This window comes from Amborella trichopoda, chromosome 2 (genome assembly GCF_054954075.1).
Source record: "Amborella trichopoda isolate Santa Cruz 75 chromosome 2, AtrichopodaSantaCruz75HAP2 v2.0, whole genome shotgun sequence".
Classification (NCBI taxonomy): Eukaryota; Viridiplantae; Streptophyta; class Magnoliopsida; order Amborellales; family Amborellaceae; genus Amborella; species Amborella trichopoda.
The window spans coordinates 1,935,538-1,955,402 of NC_142337.1; the positions used below are offsets into that span (position 1 = coordinate 1,935,538).

Consider the following 19,865-nt stretch of genomic DNA (forward strand, 5'->3'; position numbering starts at 1 on the left):
GTGTTTATTAAGACAGCTTTTTGGTTATGTAAAACTTCTGTTCGTTGTCAACTTATTTCTAAATTGCAAAACAATAATTAAAACTTAAGAATTAATTATAGGACTCCAAATGTTGGGGATAAATTGTACTCCTGAGGGAGCATAGTTTATGTGCACTTCCAAATTTATGATTTAATACCCCTCTCTTTTGAAGAATCGTTGGGTGGTTGTTCTTAATGGTATTGGAAAGATTGGTTCTTCAAGTGTTGATTTCCGCTAAATGTGGAAGAGGATATTGCATCATATTGTAGAGATAGAGATGAATAAGTGAAAAACTTATAATTATGTATCAAAATCATGAAGTTCTGGTTTATGAATCTGCTGATCCTATTCCTTGTTGGAACCTGGAATCAGTCCGACTTGGATTGGTTTATCTTGTTTTGTTAGAAAATCCAACTGTTTGGTAGGGATGGTAGAGGGTTGGGTTGGGTCGGGATGTGGGATCCATACTTGGACCTGGAGCTGAACCCGACCAAAAAATAAAGTATCTATATATATAAATATACTTAAATATATTTCATTAGGAAAACCTTCATATAAGGTTGCGACCATAATTAAGGTGTATTTAAGAAATCCCTCACCAAAGGTTGTTTTGAAGTTGGAAAACTCTTTAATTCATCATCTCGAGTTGCAAAAATAGTATGAATATAAAAAGAAAAAGATTTCGAGTCCCAAAAATAGTGTATCTTGCAACATATTAACTGGATTGCTCATTTTCAAAAATATTTTAATTATAGATGAAATTGGATTCTCAAGCCATCTTAAGAATTTTTTACACCAAAATTATATCTTATAATAAAATTTGGTGGTGCTATCTTGATTTGATTGTTTAAGGTTGTAGCCTTATACAAGCTACACCGATTTCATAAATATATTCATGTGTTATTTAAATATTATAGCTATAAATATATAATTATATTTATTGAAATAGCGTATATTAGATATTATTTAAATATCTGGGGTCAGTTTTGAGCCCATATTTTTTGTCTTAGAAATGGACGACTTATTAGGCACTTACAATATGAGGTATTGTGGTGTATATTGTTTGTGGACGATATAGTTTTGATCGATCAGACTCGAAGCGTTGTCAATACAAAGTTGGAATTTTGGAGGGATGCTTTATAATCTAATGGATTTTAAAATAGCTGGACTAAGACAAAGTATATGAAATGCAAGTTTAGTAATGATAGGAGTATAGAGAAGGAAGTAGTTAAGATTGACGGCCAATAAACACAAAAAAGATCGCATTTTTGATATTTTAGGTCGATAATCCAATAAAATGGAGTGATTGAGGAAGATATCGTAGATAGAATTAGAGCTGAGTGACGAAGTGGAGACGCGCAATTGGAGTTTTATGTGATCGCCGCATTTCAATAAAGTTGAAGGGCAAGTTCTATAGGACAACTTTGCTTATGGAGCAGAATGTTGGGCGGTGAAGACACAACATACCCATAAGATGAATAAATTCAGGAGAACTTAGGTGTGGCTCGAACAGATGATAAGCTGAGAGAAAATAGACTTACGTGGGCAGGTCATATGCAATGCATACCCAATACAACACATGTTAGGAGAAATGGGTTAGTTTAAGTAGAATAATAAAAAAAGGCAAGGGTAAGACCCAAAAAGACACAATTGGATGAAGTGAGACAAAAAAGAAGGGACTTATGACCTCATTGAGGGTACGACCTTGATAGATCATAATGGTGGAGCTACACAAATTAGTTGGGTTTGACGATGATGATGATGATGAACTATTTGGGTTGGGTCGAATCCAGGTTAGGTTATACATACCCAGACCTGACTTGCCGAGTCCAAATTTTTTACCCATAGTCGGACCCGATGGGTAGACCTAGGTTAAGTCTACTTGGTGGGAGTTGGATCCGAGTGCATTGCCACCCCTAGTATTTGAGAGCTGAAAAATTCGGATTAGTCGAATCGTCAAGTTTCTGCCCATTATAGTTTTTTTTATAAAAAAAAATATTGTTTTTGTGAACCGATTATCACAACAGAGAATCGGTACAATTCATCAATCTGGGTAGGTGATACGTCGATCCGGACCGGATTTCCAGAAGGCTGATTCACTTGGCTGAACCAATTTTGAAACATTAGATCACTGGATGAATAGGATTGTGCCCAAAATTTGAAGTGAGGCCTTAGGGATATAATTTATGATTGATTTATAAAATATGAGGTTTGTATAATGCGCCCTCTGCGAACTGTTTCGAGTGAGGCCATATGGTTGAAACATCTGAAGCAAGGTGCACCTCTAAATTTACGTGGAGATATAGATTTGGTATTTAAAATTTTACGATAGTTTAAAAATATATTTTTATCCATAGTTGTGAAATATAAAATTTTTAAAAGGTACAAATCGATAGATCGATAAACACTTGAAAAACTTGAAAATAAATAGTCTAGATAACTTTTTACAAGATGCATTAATTTCATGACTTGAATTTTTTTTTTCTTCATATCCACGCATACCAAAGTCAAGATGATCGGTTGGGAATTTTTTAGGCGAACCTTATTTTAAGAGTACAAAGTTGCATTTGTATAAACGTTTTCCTTTAACAGGGCCAAGAACATTTTGTGTGCCATATTTGGGCTGAAATAAAAGTATTGAAAAATGGCGGAGCGTAAACAGGTGCAGCTCTCACACTCCTATTAGATTTTGCATAAAAAATGGCATTTTTCCATGATATAGGCTATGATTCTTGTTATTTTGAAAGTAATTGTTGTACTCCATTTTTTTTATAGAGCATGTATACTACATTCCCGCGAGAGCATACTATATTTACTCCGTCGGGTAAATGACTCATTCGAGATGATTTTCGATCTAATATATTGAGAGCCACCTAAACATCACTTTATTATTATTTTAAAAATAAACATTTGGATTTTAAATTTTTTAGCACTTACATCTCAACCTCAAAACAATCTCTATTCAATTTTTTAGATTTTTTTTTTCTAAATCCATATAGAGTGCCACATGGAAGAACTTTTAAAATTTGATCTATGGATTGAAGAAGTTATATCACCCAAAATTGGGGTTATGAAGGTACTCCTAATTTAGTGTAACCTGATGGAATAAATGGACAATGTGTTCCTATGGGAGCACGAAATATTTTTGATTTGGTAGTACTCAGTCATTAAGTTATAAAACTATTGTGGAGAATAATGGTTTTATATTACTGAATCATTTGCTTTTGGTACAAAGAAGCCCCAATCATAGTCATCAGATGTTACATTTGACAAATAGAAGTTTGTCACAAAATTCAAAAAATATTATTTTATGACTTTGTGCTTTGTCAATGATATTATTTTTAATTATCCGATTTTACATTTAACAGTTAATAATAATTGTGAACCTTATACTAAAAGTAAATGATCTTATTATATTTGAAAATAACTACATGTATTTATTGCACGGTTCAATATATCCTTACCCCTAGCAGCTATTATTCATGTGAGAACACCCATTTCTAAAACCCTGAGTGATGGGTATGATGGTTATTTTAAGAGATTGTATATTGAGACCATTCATTTTTTTGTATAAGGAGGCCACAAAGCGTTCTTAGTCATTGGACATAAACTCCGACGTATTGAAGTGTATTACAACATTTGTTAAAATTTATTTTGAACTTCAAGTCCAATGACACATTCGTAACTACCTAATTTTTAAGCGTTAATAATAATAGTGATATCCTTATTCCAAATGCAAATGGTCTTATTGTGTAAGTCCGCTTTTTTTTGTGAAGGGGTTCTAATAAGGGGCAATTTCATATTTATCATTTGTGAGAAGGGCAATTTACTCCTAATATACTTTTATACATAGTTATCAAAATTTGATGATACATGCCTATGTGATCAGTTGCATCCTAAAGTAAAAATCAGGTTTGGGTTTGAAATCACTCAAAATTTATATTTGGCTGGTTTTGTTTAGTGGTGAGTTTTATTAGCTATACCAATTAAATAACTTAGCAATTTTTTTACTTAGTTTATTTTTTAGAAATTGAGTTTAACCAATGTAATAGTTTTAACTAGATTAAACCCCACACCAATTCGATAGCTAATAGCCAATCATATAGTACTAGGCATAAATGGTTTGGTTATTTTGAGTAGTAGTAAACTTGACTATGACACAACCAATTGACATTTCTTATACTGTCTGATTCATAAAATGGATGGTGAATCTATATCGTTCTTTCCACTAATTTTTTTGACAAATATATGTTGTCAAAATTGCCTTATAAATTATCCATTTTTATATTGAGCGTATGATACGATGCTTTTCATATTGGACTTGTGATACGATGCTACTAAGATGAAATATGGTTCATTGGATAAGAAATTAAGATGAAATATGGTTTATTGTGTAATTTCTTTTCCTTTGTTTCTCATGAAATGCCACTCATCAATTTGGGTTTTGAGATTACAAGATTAGAGTCTCAGATTAGTAGCAATAGCAAGATAATGTGCATTGCATATGCAACTATGATAATATCAGATCGAGACTTATTTGAATTCGATTAAGTTTAGAGCTAGATTTCTCCAGGAATGATTTAATTGCTTATCGAACGTGTCTAATAGAAACAAGAAAATCGCATAATATACCTCTTTAGTCTCCTTCAATGCCCTAACATATTTGGTGATTCAATATAATCACCAACCTTTCTAGTTCGATAAAGAAAATTATCTTCAACTTTTAATATTTAAATGTTAGCTTCACAAATTAGGTGAATGTTATATAGATAAACGTTTAAAAGATTTATAACAAAAAAACTTATCACAACACAAGTATGTTATTCCATAACCGGACATATCAAAAGCATGTGATTCTAATTCAAGAGTCAAAAGTACACAAATTGCTATTAACATCACATTTTACTAAAGTAAAAAAATGGAGGAGCAAAAAAAAAAAAAAAATGGTCCAAATTAGCAATCCTAAAAATTAGTTTTTGGCACGGGCGATCCACCCCACCTATTCAAGTTTTGAAGCATTTGCTACTATTATTCGTGTCATCATGAAGCTCATGATTTATTGTCCCCATATTGTAGGCTTCCCTTTAAATTTAATTTTATCTCCAAATTCTAATACCTTGGATTACACTATTCTAGTACATCGTATGACGCATTGAACCATAGTCCAGCCTTTGATATTCGACAAAGATCCATAATAACGCTGGATTACACTATTCTAGTACATCGTATGACGCATTGAACCATAGTCCAGCCTTTGATATTCGACAAAGATCCATAATAACGCAGTTCATGAAGTCAATTTTTTTTAGAAATCCCAAATCCGTAGTTTAGGAAACCCAATTACCCAAAAAATAGACACGTTCCTATGCAAATAAGAGAGTGAATATTACATGATTTGTCAAACAGAGATTTTTTAAAAAATTATTTTTTATTATCAAAATTGACAAAAAAAATAACATTAGATCTCAAATCCAAACAAATATTTTTTAAGGTGACGGTGCACATGGTTGTCCATGCTCCTTCTTTATTTTTGTGCTTTATTTTATTTTTGTCTTGCTTTAGTACTTTATTTAATTTTTTCCTTAGTTTTATTGTTTAAGTAGTTATGTTACTCATGCTTTTTTTTATTTTGGTTTCTTTTGGATTTCACATTAGCTAAGCTATCTCGGCCTTAGATCTGCAAAGATCATGTCTTTAAGGTTGATTTGTTTGTAAATCAGAATTGGACTTAACCGACCTCTCTCAAGTATTTAAGTTATTAATTTTAGACAGGTTCTCAGATCATATTGTTAGTTTGGCTACACATGAATCTTATAACTTGTGTAATATACAATTGTATTATGGGAAAGCTTTTTATGTTCTCATTGTAATATAGAAGTTCTGTCCTCTCCCTACCATCCAGCCATCCATTTTTTATCAAGAGAGCCACTCACCATTTGATCTTAGATCCGACATCGTAAAGTATTTTTTTTTTGTTTTTTTAATACAATTTTTCTGAATATGAAATTTGGTCGTGCCATATTCTCATTGGGGCGCACCTATAAAAAATATTAACAATAATTTGTTAATAAAAAATAATAACCAAAATACCCTTTGAAATTTTTAAAGGTATTTTGGTCATTTAATTTATCCAAAATATTGTTTTTTTATATTTTTTGTCAGTGTTAATTTAATAGAGGAATGGACGGTACAAAATTTGGTGTCAAAATAGTTTATAGAAAAAAAATTAAAAATAAAAAAGTATAGAGATATGACATTGTGATTGAGGTAATCTTAACCCTCTATTAAAAAAATCGATGGTTGGATGAAAGGGATGATAGAACTTCCATGTTGAAGGGGGAACGTATAAATGTTTCCCTTGTATTATATAACAAAACCAACAGATACACATTTTTAATTTTTTTTATATATCACATCACTCATCTGTACGTAAAATAATTATCTATGTGTTCCTTTGAGAACAAACTGTATATTGGATCTACACAAAAATAAAAAATATTTAAAAAAAGAAAAATAAGAAAACTTCTTTGGATTATATTATGTATTTAAAAATTTACTGTTAAATGAGTAATTTAAAAAGAACAAAAAGGATATTGTGGTGAGGGATCATATTTCCAAACGAACATACTATCCATTCGTAAGTTCTATTATGACTACTAGTTCATTCAATTATACCACTAATTACCTCATAAAATAGACTCATTATACTTCTGCCTATTTTTTTACTTTGGCAACTCGTCCTTTGACTTGTTATTTTATTTATATTTAAATTAATCCATCCTCTTAAATACTATATTAAATGATATACAAAGCAATCTCCATATTTTTTGTGTTTCCCCCTACAATATTACAATTAGTAAAGCCAAAAAATTTCCACCCATAAAATGATATTTGACAAATTTTTTTTCCAAAATAAACTTCTATGTATTAAAAAAAACTTATGCCTCAATATTGAATAGAGAATGTCCAATTTTTGGAGGGCTAAATATAAAACTTAAAATTATTTTTTTTTAAAAAATAACCATCTAGTAATTATTTTGTGTTTCTCAAAATTTATAACAAGCTAAATAGGTGTTTTGAGCAGAGGGAGGAGATGCACAGAATGTTCCCGCGGAAGCACTCATTAATAAAGCAAAATTTTACAACCGAACCTGTCTGTTCTATTCCGAACCACGCGTTGCGCACGAGCCTAACTCCGGTATATAAATAGCTATAAAAGACTTAGGGTTTGTGTACCCCCTTGAATTCCAGAGGCAGGCGACAGAACCTGATACCAACTTCGAGATCGGCCTTCAAGCTTTTAGGGCACGAAAATGGTACTCGCTCTCCTCCTTCATGGCTTTCTATAGGACTATAACATTTATATCCTCTCTTATCCATTATTACTTGAACGAAGGTTTCTTGAAGGTTGGAAAAATGGTATTCTCTACTTTATTGCAGTTTTCATGCTATACCTATGGTTTCTTTAAGAACTTTGCTGTATTCTTAAACTTACTGTTTAATTTTAACCTAGATAATCTTCACTTGCTACTTGTTTTCTGCGAAAATTGTCAATTTAAGCTTGTTGTTTGTTTATTTATTGTGTTTTTTACCTAAAAGAAAATATCCGAATGCAAAGGTTCTGATATACTGTTGCTTTCTGTTGACAAATTGTTGAAAACTTATATTTATTTATTTTTATGCAACAATTACATCTAAGTTATGATGTTATTCACATTCTTGTGCCTTTACATTATTAGATAGCTTAATATACATCGCTCTCTTTTATTGACATATTCTCTGTAAAACATTGATCTCAATTGTTTTGTTCTCATACTATACCTTTTCTATATAATAAAGTCTTCTATTCATAGGTCTTTTTCATATGTTGTGCTTTTCCATACTACAGATCTTGTACCATATCTAATGTTATTTGCATCCTGAATTTTTCTCTCCAGTTTTGTATGTTGAGCTGTTGGTTTTGAAGTGTTTTCATGGCTGATATTAGTTTAATTTTTTGAAACACTTTGTTATAATATCTTGGTGAGTGTTTTAGGAGGCGCTAGTGCCAGCACTTCTTACTTGCGGCGGAGCAAATGAAAAGGATTGAATTGTTCTACCATGAAATCCCCCAATAAAATCTCCCATCGAGAGGGAGAGGGAGAGGGAGAGGGAGGGAGCAACAAACAAAAGAAAGGGAACCCCTCTCCCTCCTTAGGGAGCGGCTTAACTGTCCAAGGCGACACCTTTTAATAAACTGATTAGAGGCCAATCCTTTGGCAGTTCATATTTATTTTGTCAGAGATATGGATTTGTCTCTGTTGTCTTAGGCAATTCATATTACAAAAATGCTCCATCTATGAGCGTACTACTGTTTAAGCTAACTGTCAATTTAAGTTTTTGAGTATGGAATTTGGGTCATTGATTTATTTGCGAAATAGGCGCATGTTTTCCCATAAAAAGAAAATGCATCTTAGTCTATGAACTAGCATTAGTTCTATGAGATTATGTATTATTTGATAATGGTGTGTGCATTGTCCCATCTTAGTTGAGAAATTTTGTAATAAAGATATATTTTCTAAATATATTTTTACTGAAATATGACGTACTTTTGTATTTAATTTCACTGTGGTACATTTTGGAATAGAATATATTTTAGTGCTTGTCATTGGTCATGTCAATGGCCTTAAGTTAACTTTCAAAAGGAAATTGCATTTAGGATTTGGTGATGGGTCGTATGACAGGAGAGGTTTGTTATACTTTTAACTTTTTTTACATGATCTCTTCCTTGCTCCTTTATTCTTGGGGTTTCTCAACATTCACTATGTTTTCTCCCTTCTCTAGGGTTTCCTACCCATGTAAGCACTGTGAATCCTTGAAATGCTTATTTTGTAGCTTCTCAGCGTCCCGGTTTTCTGCTGTTATGTGTAGGCATTACGGTGCCTCTGAGCATTATGATTAAGCTAAATGCTTATAAGAGTGCTCGTTATTTCTAAAATCCCTAGGGTTTTTGGATGTTTTAGTTTGCAAAGGCAGAAGTGTTTCTCAAAGTCTAGGATTTTAAACCCTAAAATTTTTCTCTGCAACATTTTTCATTGCACGATGCAAACCCCGGGCTTCTCCTAAATTCTTTCTTGAAGATGAAGGCCCCAATGCCCGTGCAATAAGATTCAGCTGTTTAGTGTTGCAGGTTGGCTAATCTATTGGTCTGTGCCTGTGTCAAAGCAACAGCAACATGTTCCTTTTGATAAGAAATTTTGCAGGTTTTTATCTCCGTTGGTACAAGAAAAATAATGTCCCAGGTCTTTTATCATCTTAGTTGTTCACTTTATCAAAGAAGACATGAATGCTATGCCACAACTTAAGCTTATGGAGTTATTGGTGCCGTATAAGCTCATGCATGGAGGCAGAAACCAAGCATGGCGAGCTTAACATGTGCACATTCTAATTTCTATGGTTTAGTGTGCAAAAACTTCGCCACACTAGTTGGATTCTTCTGGTATATCGTTATGCTGTTTTATATTATTTATTTTCCTTTTTTCTAGTTTATATAGGATTTTGATTTGAATTTTTTCATGGGTTTGTATTTGAAGCTATGTTTTTGTTGAAAATATTCTATATATAATATACTGTAGTCATCCCGTTCTTATGGATTTAGAGATACATGGTATAATCTCAGTTTCCCTTTTTATTTAAAGACTTCTAGGGGGCTCCAGTTGCATGGTGTTTTATATTTATTTTGTTGTTAGATGTCATATTTACTGTGATGCTTCTAACCCTATGGAATAATAACTACTCGGTGTGATTAATGAACTGGATATTCTTGGTTGGTTTATATTAATTATTTGTATGTTTTACCTCCTGATGATGATTTTGTCCATGTTGGAGATACCGGGGTTCCAAGTCCTTGTTTTACAAGGAGAACCTACTTGGAGTCGCCCTTGTATTCATGTGACATAATTGGATATTATCTGAAGCTATATTGCTAAAGTTATCTTACAATAATTTTTTAATGCATCGCGGTTATATATTTATGATTTGAATTCAGTTCTCTGTAAAAGATGTTGTTTGTTCGGACTGGTAGCTTTTACAGTTCGAAATTTTTTCTTTAAAAAAATTTTAAATTTGTTCTTCTAAATTTTGCGTACTTACCTTTCTCAACGACAAAATAACCCCATGACGTGTGCAATAAATTTCCTCAATTGTATTTTTTTTTCTTTCTATGGAAAGGATACTTTATTTAAAGGTTTTATTTATATATTCGGGTATTACTTTCTGTTTTGTTTTTGTTGGACTTGTGCGTTCCTTCTTCTTTTAGACAGGACATTTTAGTTGTTATAGTTCAGACATCCCTTGTTTTCTCCCAACCTTGAACCTCTTTGGAAGTTATGCCTCCCCTGCTATGCTTTTGGAAATTGGAAGAGTGAATGTGCATGGATAGGGACATTGGCAAGAAGCAAGGTGGTTATTAGAGAAGTGGTCTTAAAGGGAAATCTGGTCTTGGTGAGGTTGATAATGGTGAAATGGGTTGTGGCAACTTGTTGTGAGGTTTCATGTAAATGTATAATCCTTTAAAAAAAAAATGAAATTTAAAATCAAACTCTAGGAAATGCTGTCGGTGGAGCACTTTATCGGGATACGCTGATTTTGCATATTCTTTTTGGGGTTTGATACAGAAGCTTGTGCATTCTAATTGAAAATAAAAAACAGGAAAATTGTAATCTAGAAAAAGTAGTCATATTCATAGATGTGCTTCTGGAGGGATAATTGAGCTTCATATGATGGTTACCATGGTCACTGCTTTGCCAGTATTCTTATTTCAAATTTGTTATATCACAGTTTCAAGTGGCACTGACACTATTCTGATGCCACATGCTTTTCCATAAATGTTACTACCTTTCATGTTCTACAGTGAGATTCTTGTATGTGCGTTCTTTTTGAGTCTTCTCACTTAAACTTGAGTATCATTTCCGAAACACGGAAATTTGATGGAGTTGCTTTATTTTTTCAACTCCTTTTTCCCCATACTTTTTAATCAATTGTAATTTTTTTTCCCGTGAGTACATGTTTCAGTTTCTATGAATCGAATTTTTTGTGCTACTCACTCCTATATTTGTCAAAGGTGATGTTCACATTTCTTTGCATGATGTTGTTGCTACTATTCCCAGTGACATCTCCATTTCTTCTTTTGCAGACCAAGCGCACAAAGAAGGCTGGCATCGTTGGCAAATATGGTAAGTCGGTTTCTTCATGCTTTGAAAGGGATGCTTGAACCTACTTCTTTGATGGTCTGTGCGTGTCATGGAGTCGGTCTGTTCAGCTATTTACATTAACAAGGGAGCTAGTCATGCATACATATTTACATGCATTTATTTTGTGATTTACGTAACTAGTATGTACGTGTAATCATGGTGAAGTAAATAAACTGTGAAAGGGGTAAAAATGTGAATATATACATGCATACACCTCTATTGCCATACATACATTTTCATGTACATATGATACACGTTTATGATGATTGCAAAACGATTAGGGTATGGAAAGTGGAGAATTGGGACACAGCGATGGGTTTCATTCATAAGTCAGAGATACATACATCCTTGGGATATTTACACTGGAAACCAGTGATGATTGCATTCACAACCAGAAATGCATTTATGTGTCTATCTATCTCTGACTAGTTTCCTAGAGTTTGGGATTGTATTTCTTATTATTGGAAACTTTTTGCTTATTTTTGACGCTGACAAGTTATTTCATTTTTTATTTTTGTAATGTTGCATTTATGTTTTACATGTGTCAGCTCATTTTTTTTGATTGACAGATTACTTGTTGCTTATTTTTAAATCATAAATTTGGAAATTACAATACTTCAGGTACCCGATATGGTGCCAGTTTGCGTAAGCAGATCAAGAAGATGGAAGTCAGCCAGCACGCCAAGTACTTCTGCGAGTTCTGTGGAAAGGTATCATTATATCATTCTTGTTGAGGCCTATCTCGTTATAGGAAGGGAATGCAAATGAATTTATTTACCATTTATATGAGTTGATTTTCTTGTGCTAGGTTTTATTTTTTCTTTTTGAAATGAGCCTTCATTATTGAAAGGACAGAATAATAGGAAAATATTTTGTGGATAAGACACCTGAGGGAGAAAGTTTAGCATCAGTCTTTGCTTCATCTTCCCATCCTTATTCCAATTATTTGGGTTGGGCAACACGAATCCTGTTCCTCCATTCTTCTATATCAAGGGCCATACTATAATGGGTTCAGGATTCATGATAGCATCGTTCTTTGCTTCTCTTCCAAAATACACATTCTATAGTCTTACTTCAACTTTGCTTTTATACTTGAAAGATATCTCCATTTTTCTTTTTTTTCCCTGTTGTTTCTTTGCTTCAATGTTAAGTGGGAGTGATACAATGAGTTAAAGTTATGATTCAATTTGGTATCCTGCAGTATGCTGTGAAGAGAAAGGCAGTGGGAATATGGGGATGCAAGGACTGTGGCAAAGTGAAGGCTGGTGGTGCTTATACCCTAAAGTGAGTACATGTTCCTATTGGTTTATATTGAAGGTTTGATTTGGTCGAGTCGACCCAGAACTGGCAGGTAGCCTGTCTGATTTTATCTTGAATGATTTAAGGTTGCTGCACTTTATTTGAACATATCTGGTTACGTTTTTTGGTCTGGGTAAGTCAGCCAAGCCAAGTCATCAACTTGGCCGTTTTTATTCAGACCCGTTGGTGATGGGTTTTTGACCTATCGGTCCGATTTTTAGATCTCTGGTTTGTATTGATGTTGGGGTTTTGATTCGTTTTTTCTCAACATTCATGGCTTTCCTCTAGTCCTATATTAATTATATCACTGATGCTACAAAAACTGGTTTAAGTTTCTTCAAAAAAAAAAAAAAAAAGCTCATTTATATTTTCAGTGGTTTTTTTTACTAGATTAATTTACTGGTCGTGAGTCTGACCTCTCTCTTCCTCTCTATACTTGTAGCACTGCGAGTGCTGTGACAGTGAGGAGCACCATTAGAAGGTTGAGGGAGCAAACGGAGGGGTAATTTCCTAGATACTGATTCATATGTATCCATCTCTTCTTTTTTTTGTACCCGAGAATTGTCTCTCATTGATTGGGATATTTTCTAGTTTAGGTTTCAGCCATACTCTTTTAAACATAAATCATCTCTTGAGAAGTTCACAGAAAAAAGCTTCTTTAGTTACATTATGGAGTTAATTGCTTTTGGCCTTTATCAAGAAAATATGAAGGTTTCACATAAAACCCTCAAGGCTCTGGTTGGATTTCGATGTATCACTATTTTAAAACATGGATCTGTCAGATGGATTCCCCACCAATTGATCCTAGTCTGGAGTGGCCTAGTAGGCCATCCAGATCGTTTGGATCATTGTTAAAGAGGGGGTCGGGAGAAGTTATATTAAATAATGGTGCGATTTGTATAAGGTGTCCATCGTTATGATGCCTTGAAAATTTATTCCCACATCCCACTATGAAATTTAAAGCGAAAAAAATGGCTTCGATTAATCCGATAGGACAATATTGAAAATAGATTTATAGATAATATAATACGAGATGTCTATTCTAGGACTTGAAGTCTTTTTTATTTGTATCTATGCATCATGAGTTCGATATGTTTAATTAGAGGATTTCTATCCGATATTGTCACTTAAAAGATTTTCAAACAATCCGTGGTTTTTGAAGCATCTTATTTGTTGCTTTGTATACGGTTGGTGCTTTGTATCAACTATCAAGGGTTTGGTTTGCATAAGTCGATCAAATTAAGGCGCACCCAAACAAGGAAATTAAGTCGCACCTCTAAATTTTATTATTAGTTGTAATTTTGGTGCCAAAAATTCTTAGCATAACTTCCAGTAAATTGTCGTAAGATGCACCGTGTTTTTGAAACTTGAAATTAATTTTTTTTCATATCCATTTTTTTTGTCAAGATGATCAATTAGATGGCTTTCTAATATCGAAACCTCTTCTAATGGATATTTTGGTACACCTTAATTCTACATTCTAAGATTGCATCCGTATATAAACTTTTTCGTTGTATAAATTTTTGCTATTAGATAATTCGTCAAGATGTTTACAATTGTGGCCCCTTATCTTTTAAGCTAAAAGTCTGCTGTCTGCCAATAAAATTACTGGACATTTTATTACAAATTGAGCACATTATATATTATGAGGTGGAATTGCCAATTCCAACAAAACGTATATTATGAGCTGGATTTGCCGATTCCAACGAAAACGGTGTGTGGTGTTTCTCTATCTGATTGGCATATAAATTTGTTTAATGTGAGGTTACAAGAGGATAATTTTAATGGGTGTGGTTTGTATAAAGTTAACCTTAATGAGTGTGGTTTGTATAAAGTTGCAACCTTGAACAATCAAAATAATGTGTACTTGTTATCTTGTAGCTATAAAAATTTTTATTTTAAGAAGTGGTTCAAATCAAGTGAATCTATAAACATACCAAAATCTTGAAAATGGATGGTCTAGCTAATGTATTTCAAGATATGTTATTTTTTGGACTCAAGGTTTTTTATTTTATACAGTTTTATATAGGCGTACATCCGAATGTCTAGATGATTATTTAGAGGGTTTTAACATTTGAAGTGCCTTTTTTGGTTGCAGCCCAACGTACACTTTTTCCAAATTTAAATAATGAGGTTTTTAGAGAGAGAGACTGCAGGGTTACCGGAGTAATATTAAACAATGTGTGGTTGAGAGAGAGAGAGAGCCTTAAAGAGAGTATTTTGTATGAAAATCTAATTATAAAGAGAGAGAGAGAGAGCCTTAAGGATAGTTCTTTGTATGAAAATCTAACTATAAATCAGCAGTCAGACAATCAGAGAGGGAAAGAGAGCCTAAAAGATTGTGCTCTGTATGAAAATCTAACTGCTAAGTTTGGAGTCGGACATAATCATACGACAAATAAGTCCTTATTTGATTATGTTGAATATTGAATAGATGATGAATGCATCCAATCGCAATCTCCTGTTATTGGATTTGTTCCAATGGGGGTTCTCATTTTCTCTCAGCTCATTTGGGAAAGCCATCCGATGTATTTAAAACTTTAAAAAGTACATGCAAAATGGTATCAATATGAACAATTGAAAATATATTAATATGGATTCAGAATATTAGGACGTACGTGTCAAGAGTTTTTAATATCTTTGAAGTGCTGTACCAAACTTTGAATATATATGTTTTAATGATAAATTTACATAATTATCGCCTATCCTTTTTGACATTTAATGATATGCTTAATATGTCATATAGTACATTTGTCCTATATTCGAAAAGGACAGTACTTCATTTTTTTTTCTCTATTTAGCATTGAAGCCAAGCCTTTTCTTTTAGAATACTCACTTAAGTCCGTCCTCACACTTCTAACACTGCTTTCACTCCCTTTACTTAACGTAGAAGGCGACTCTCATTTCTAGTGGGGACAAAGAATTGCATCGGGCATGATAGTTTGGTAGTGTAGTTTGCTGTATAAATAAAGGTAGTTTTTTATGATAATAATAAAAAATCACAAGTCTTTAAGAGGCAGTAGTTTTTCATAATCAAATAAAAAAATCACAAGTCTTTGAAAGGCCCATATCATATTGTGCTCAATTTCTGTATATCTCTATACTTCTCACCATTGCGCATTTGTAAAAAAATACAATATAATTAAATAAAAATAAAATTAAGAAAATATCTTTCACAATATTAAGGGGTATCTTTATCATTTTATTTATTAAAAATTATTATTATTATATCTTTTATAGGTCCATTATCGGTAAAAACATGGAAATCCAACATTTGAGCTCAACCCAATCTACAAATGTCCTTTTATAAAAGAGGCATGCACATAAAATATGAATTATTAAGAACGGGTTTTAACAAATTTTGACGGTGGCTGTCCACCAAACATAACTATGCCCATTTATTTGGGAATGACATCTAGGAATTGGATGAGTTAAGAGAAAGTTTAAAATCATCACCTTTTTTAGTCCTCATAAAATATAGAGATTTATGGTTACATTGAGGATATAACTTTTAATAAAACAAAATGAAAAATCATAATCTACGTAGTAGTCGATCTCAATTAATCAGAAAAATGATAAAATGGTGATAATAATTAAAGACTTTTTTTAAAATGTTTAAGACATGGTGGATATTTTTCCTTGAACAGCTGGCGCAATCATTGAGCTCTTGCCTATTGAGTTTGAGTGGATAAAAAGTGAATTGTTTGAGAATTTATTGGAATATATTATTGATTTGGTTTGCTTTGATTTGATTGCAAATCCGAGGTCTTTGGAAGGCAAACCCAAAAGGAGATTTTACAGCAAACAAATTGACTTTGGGGGCCAACAGAAAGGGTCTTCAATAACAAATAAATAAATCAATGGACTAGATGGCGATAAAGTATGAAAATAAAATTTTGATTGATTGATTGGATTGGAGGGTTAGACTGATTTCCTTTTGTCACCATATAAGCCACTTATAACTACTTTGCCTATTACTGCAATCAATTAATTCGTTATTAGGCATTGCATGAGAGTCAAATTAAAGTCGTTGGATGAAGAACTGCCAATGGTCGGGGTATATATTAGTATAGAAATACGTTAAGAATATTATATAATATAAAATATATTTTATAATTTTTTATAATATATATGCCCATACACCTCGACGTTGCCATGATTGATGAAGGACTCTCCAGTATCGAAATACTCTCTTCTGAAAGATTTTTAAGGTTTAACTTAGTTCCAATAATAACAGCTTCCAACCTTATATAACGTACTATTTCAAGATTATTTTAAAAAATTTAAAAATTTGAATTCTATCACTTTGATGTTGCTGGACCGCAAAAAAAAAAAAATTGGGTAGTGGTAGAGAGAGTATGAGGGAGAGTAGAGAGAGAAAGTGAGGGAGGGTAGAGAGAGAGAGAACGAGAAATGGGTAGAGAGAGAAAGAGAGGATGGGTGGAGAGAGAAAGTAAGTGGCATTATTGTAAAACAATGAGCAGAGCTCCAAACAGGGCCTAAGCCTTTTCACAGAGACTAATATGTAATTTGCATTACAAAAATGTAATATGCATTACAAAAGTCCCAAATGTGGCCAAATATATACATAAACATCACATAGATGTACATAAATTTACTGGTTGAGATGTGCATGGATTAAGTCCTTGAAGACCCACTTAGGCAAGTTGCCTCTATTTCAACATCCACACAACTGGCCTTGATACATGAACATCACTGGTTAACTCTAGGACCCACTTTCACAGGCAAGAGAGAGAGAGAGAGAGAGAGAGAGAGAGAGAGAGAGAGAGAGAGAGAGAGAGAGAGAGAGAGGGTTGGGGGAAGGGAGGGGAGGAGCTCAACTGCAGAGAGAGAGAGAGAGAGAGGGAGAGGGAGAGGGAGAATCTCTCATGTGCCTTGCAGGTTCCAAGTTCAAGAGTCTTGACTTGTTCCAAGAAAAAAAGAAGAAATTTTTTTTTGGGCCCTGCCCTTCCCTAATGGATGTTTACCTTACTTAAGAAAAATAGAGAGAGGAATTGTAACCTCCTCCTACTACTTCCATCATGTGTACATCTTGCAAGCAAAAACACACAGTTGAAAGTTCCACTAATGAGTGAGTGGCCACTTTCTACAGTGTGCTTTGAAGCTTCTCTCTCCTTCCATATATGCTGATTTCTTTGAAGAAGTTGAGGAAGAAGAAACAGAAGATGAAAATGATGAGTGAGAAGATGAATTTTTAGAGAGAGAATGTGAATTCTCACCAAAGTCCACCCTATCTTCCTCAAAAATGGTATCCAAACTCCTCTGGGTTTGCCTTCTAACCACTGACACAAAAGTGGGTGGTGCAACCTCAAAAACCATCTTACCAACTCTAACCTTTGCCATCATGGATGCCTCAACAGAGCCCAAGAAATCTAGAGAGAGAAACACAACTTGGGTGTATATAAGCTCAAGAGATCTTGAGAGAGAAACACCACTTAGAAGATATGAAGAAAGAGAACCTAAAAACACAATGTATGTGATGTGAATTCTCCTGAGGAAAAGCAAGCTTCCAGAGTCTCCTAGAGAGAGAAAACCCAACAAGAGAGAGAAAGGTACAACTAGGAAATCCTCTTAAAGAGAGAAAAAAGAGAGAGAAATCACGTCTTAGAAGGGAGGAAGTTATAAATCCTCTTAAAGAGAGAAAGAAGAGAGAGAAATCACCTCCTAGAAGGAAGTTATATGAGTTTTTCCCTATTTCTCTCTCTAAAAAACAAGGAGAATAAGAGAGAGAAAAAGAAATGGAAGAGAGATGTGTTAAAAAGGGCTCAGGGTTTCTCTATCTTATAGATGAGGCCCTAGGGTTAGAACTTGGGTTAAATCCTATGGTTAACTCAACCATAGGTTAATTAATTGAGCTTTTCTATTTTAATGGGCGGCTGTCTTCTATACGGGTCATTCGCTTGTTTTGCATCTGTGTGACAAGTGGCAGTTTATCCCAACGATATTTTGACACGTCGATAAAGGTCTGGGTGGCCTTTTTAGGCGGTGTCTTTTCTCTAAAAAGTTCGGCTTGATTACGTAAGAAGAAAAAGAACCGATTTGTCTACACGTGCACGCGGGCCATTGTACCACGTGTGTGGCCCTAGACGTCGAAGTTCCATGTCAATACACTGGTTAATTTGGACGGTTCGATTGTTTGATGATACGTGGGTGAATTTCCTCCGTTGGAAAAGTTGATCGGACTAGATTGCCTACTGGACCGGTGAAAGGTCTAATTATAATTGGTTTGAGATTATCATTATTAGCATATGAGCTTCAATATATTTTTAAAATGAGTGTAGTGGAGATGATAATGTTGAGATGGATAAGTGGCACGACAAGAAGAGATAGAATTCAAAATGAATACACTAAAAAAATTTAAGTGTGGCACTAATAGGTAATGAAATGAACGATGATAGATTCAGATGGGCTAACCATATGTGGCCAATACCCATCGTTACACTTATTAGGATGTGTGAATGGCTAAAAATGACAAGAAAAATACCTAAAAGGACATGGTCGTAATAGTGAGAAAATATACTAGGACATATAGCCTTACTAAAGGTATGACCTTTAATAGAGTGGAATGACGGACTAGGATTAGTGTAGCCGACCCTAATTAATTGAGAAAAACCTTTGACGATGATGATGATTATTAGCATATGAACTTTATCCCAACTATTTTGAGTTGTCTATATAAATTCTATTAACATTCTCTTCTATTAATGGCCAAAATATAAAGTATAAAAATAATAGATTATATACACTGAGACCATTTACCTTTTATATATGGAGGTCACAATTACTTATAACCATCCGATGTGAAATTTGACAGTTTGGATGTGTCACAAAGTTTGAAAAAATTTCTTTTGGATTTTTTAATAAAATATTTGTAGCTACCCAATATCACATCCAATGGTCAAGATCAATTATGACCACATTGTACCAAAGATAAATAATCTCATTACATATTTTTCTTAAAAATAATAGTTTAAGAATAAAAAATATATTAACATAAGCTTTTTAACTATATTTTGCCAGTCAAAATGTATGACTTTTATTTTCTTCAGAATGGGTACCTCCATGCATCTAATAAGAGTGAACGCGCAAAAATAGAAAAAATAATTCAATAGAAAAGGTTAATCAAAATAACCTTGGATGTTTTAGGGGTATCTCTTAAATTTTTTATTCAAATCATTTTGTTTTTATTTTTATTATATTTGCTATAAAAATTCATATACGCTCTAATATTCATGTTAACATGATTTTATAAGGAAACAGTATCCTATTGAAGTGATGTAGACCTCAAAAATC

The 19,865-nt window shown here is 33.2% G+C and overlaps 1 protein-coding gene and 2 non-coding genes across 3 annotated transcripts; all 3 read left to right on the forward strand.

Moving 5' to 3' along the window:
- Positions 1-7,244: 7,244 nt before the first annotated feature.
- LOC18427223 (large ribosomal subunit protein eL43z) lies at positions 7,245-13,275 on the forward strand. Its single transcript, XM_006836277.3, has 5 exons — positions 7,245-7,337; positions 11,195-11,234; positions 11,874-11,962; positions 12,454-12,536; positions 12,994-13,275. Exons 1-5 carry the CDS (start codon positions 7,335-7,337, stop codon positions 13,055-13,057), a joined length of 279 nt encoding a protein of 92 aa, XP_006836340.1. The 5' UTR covers positions 7,245-7,334; the 3' UTR covers positions 13,058-13,275.
- LOC148783031 (small nucleolar RNA snoR134) lies at positions 9,096-9,239 on the forward strand. The gene has a single exon (XR_016050739.1). It is a non-coding gene; the product is annotated as a small nucleolar RNA snoR134 (small nucleolar RNA).
- Positions 9,861-9,978, forward strand: LOC148783032 (small nucleolar RNA Z278). Its single transcript, XR_016050791.1, has one exon. It is a non-coding gene; the product is annotated as a small nucleolar RNA Z278 (small nucleolar RNA).
- Positions 13,276-19,865: the final 6,590 nt, after the last annotated feature.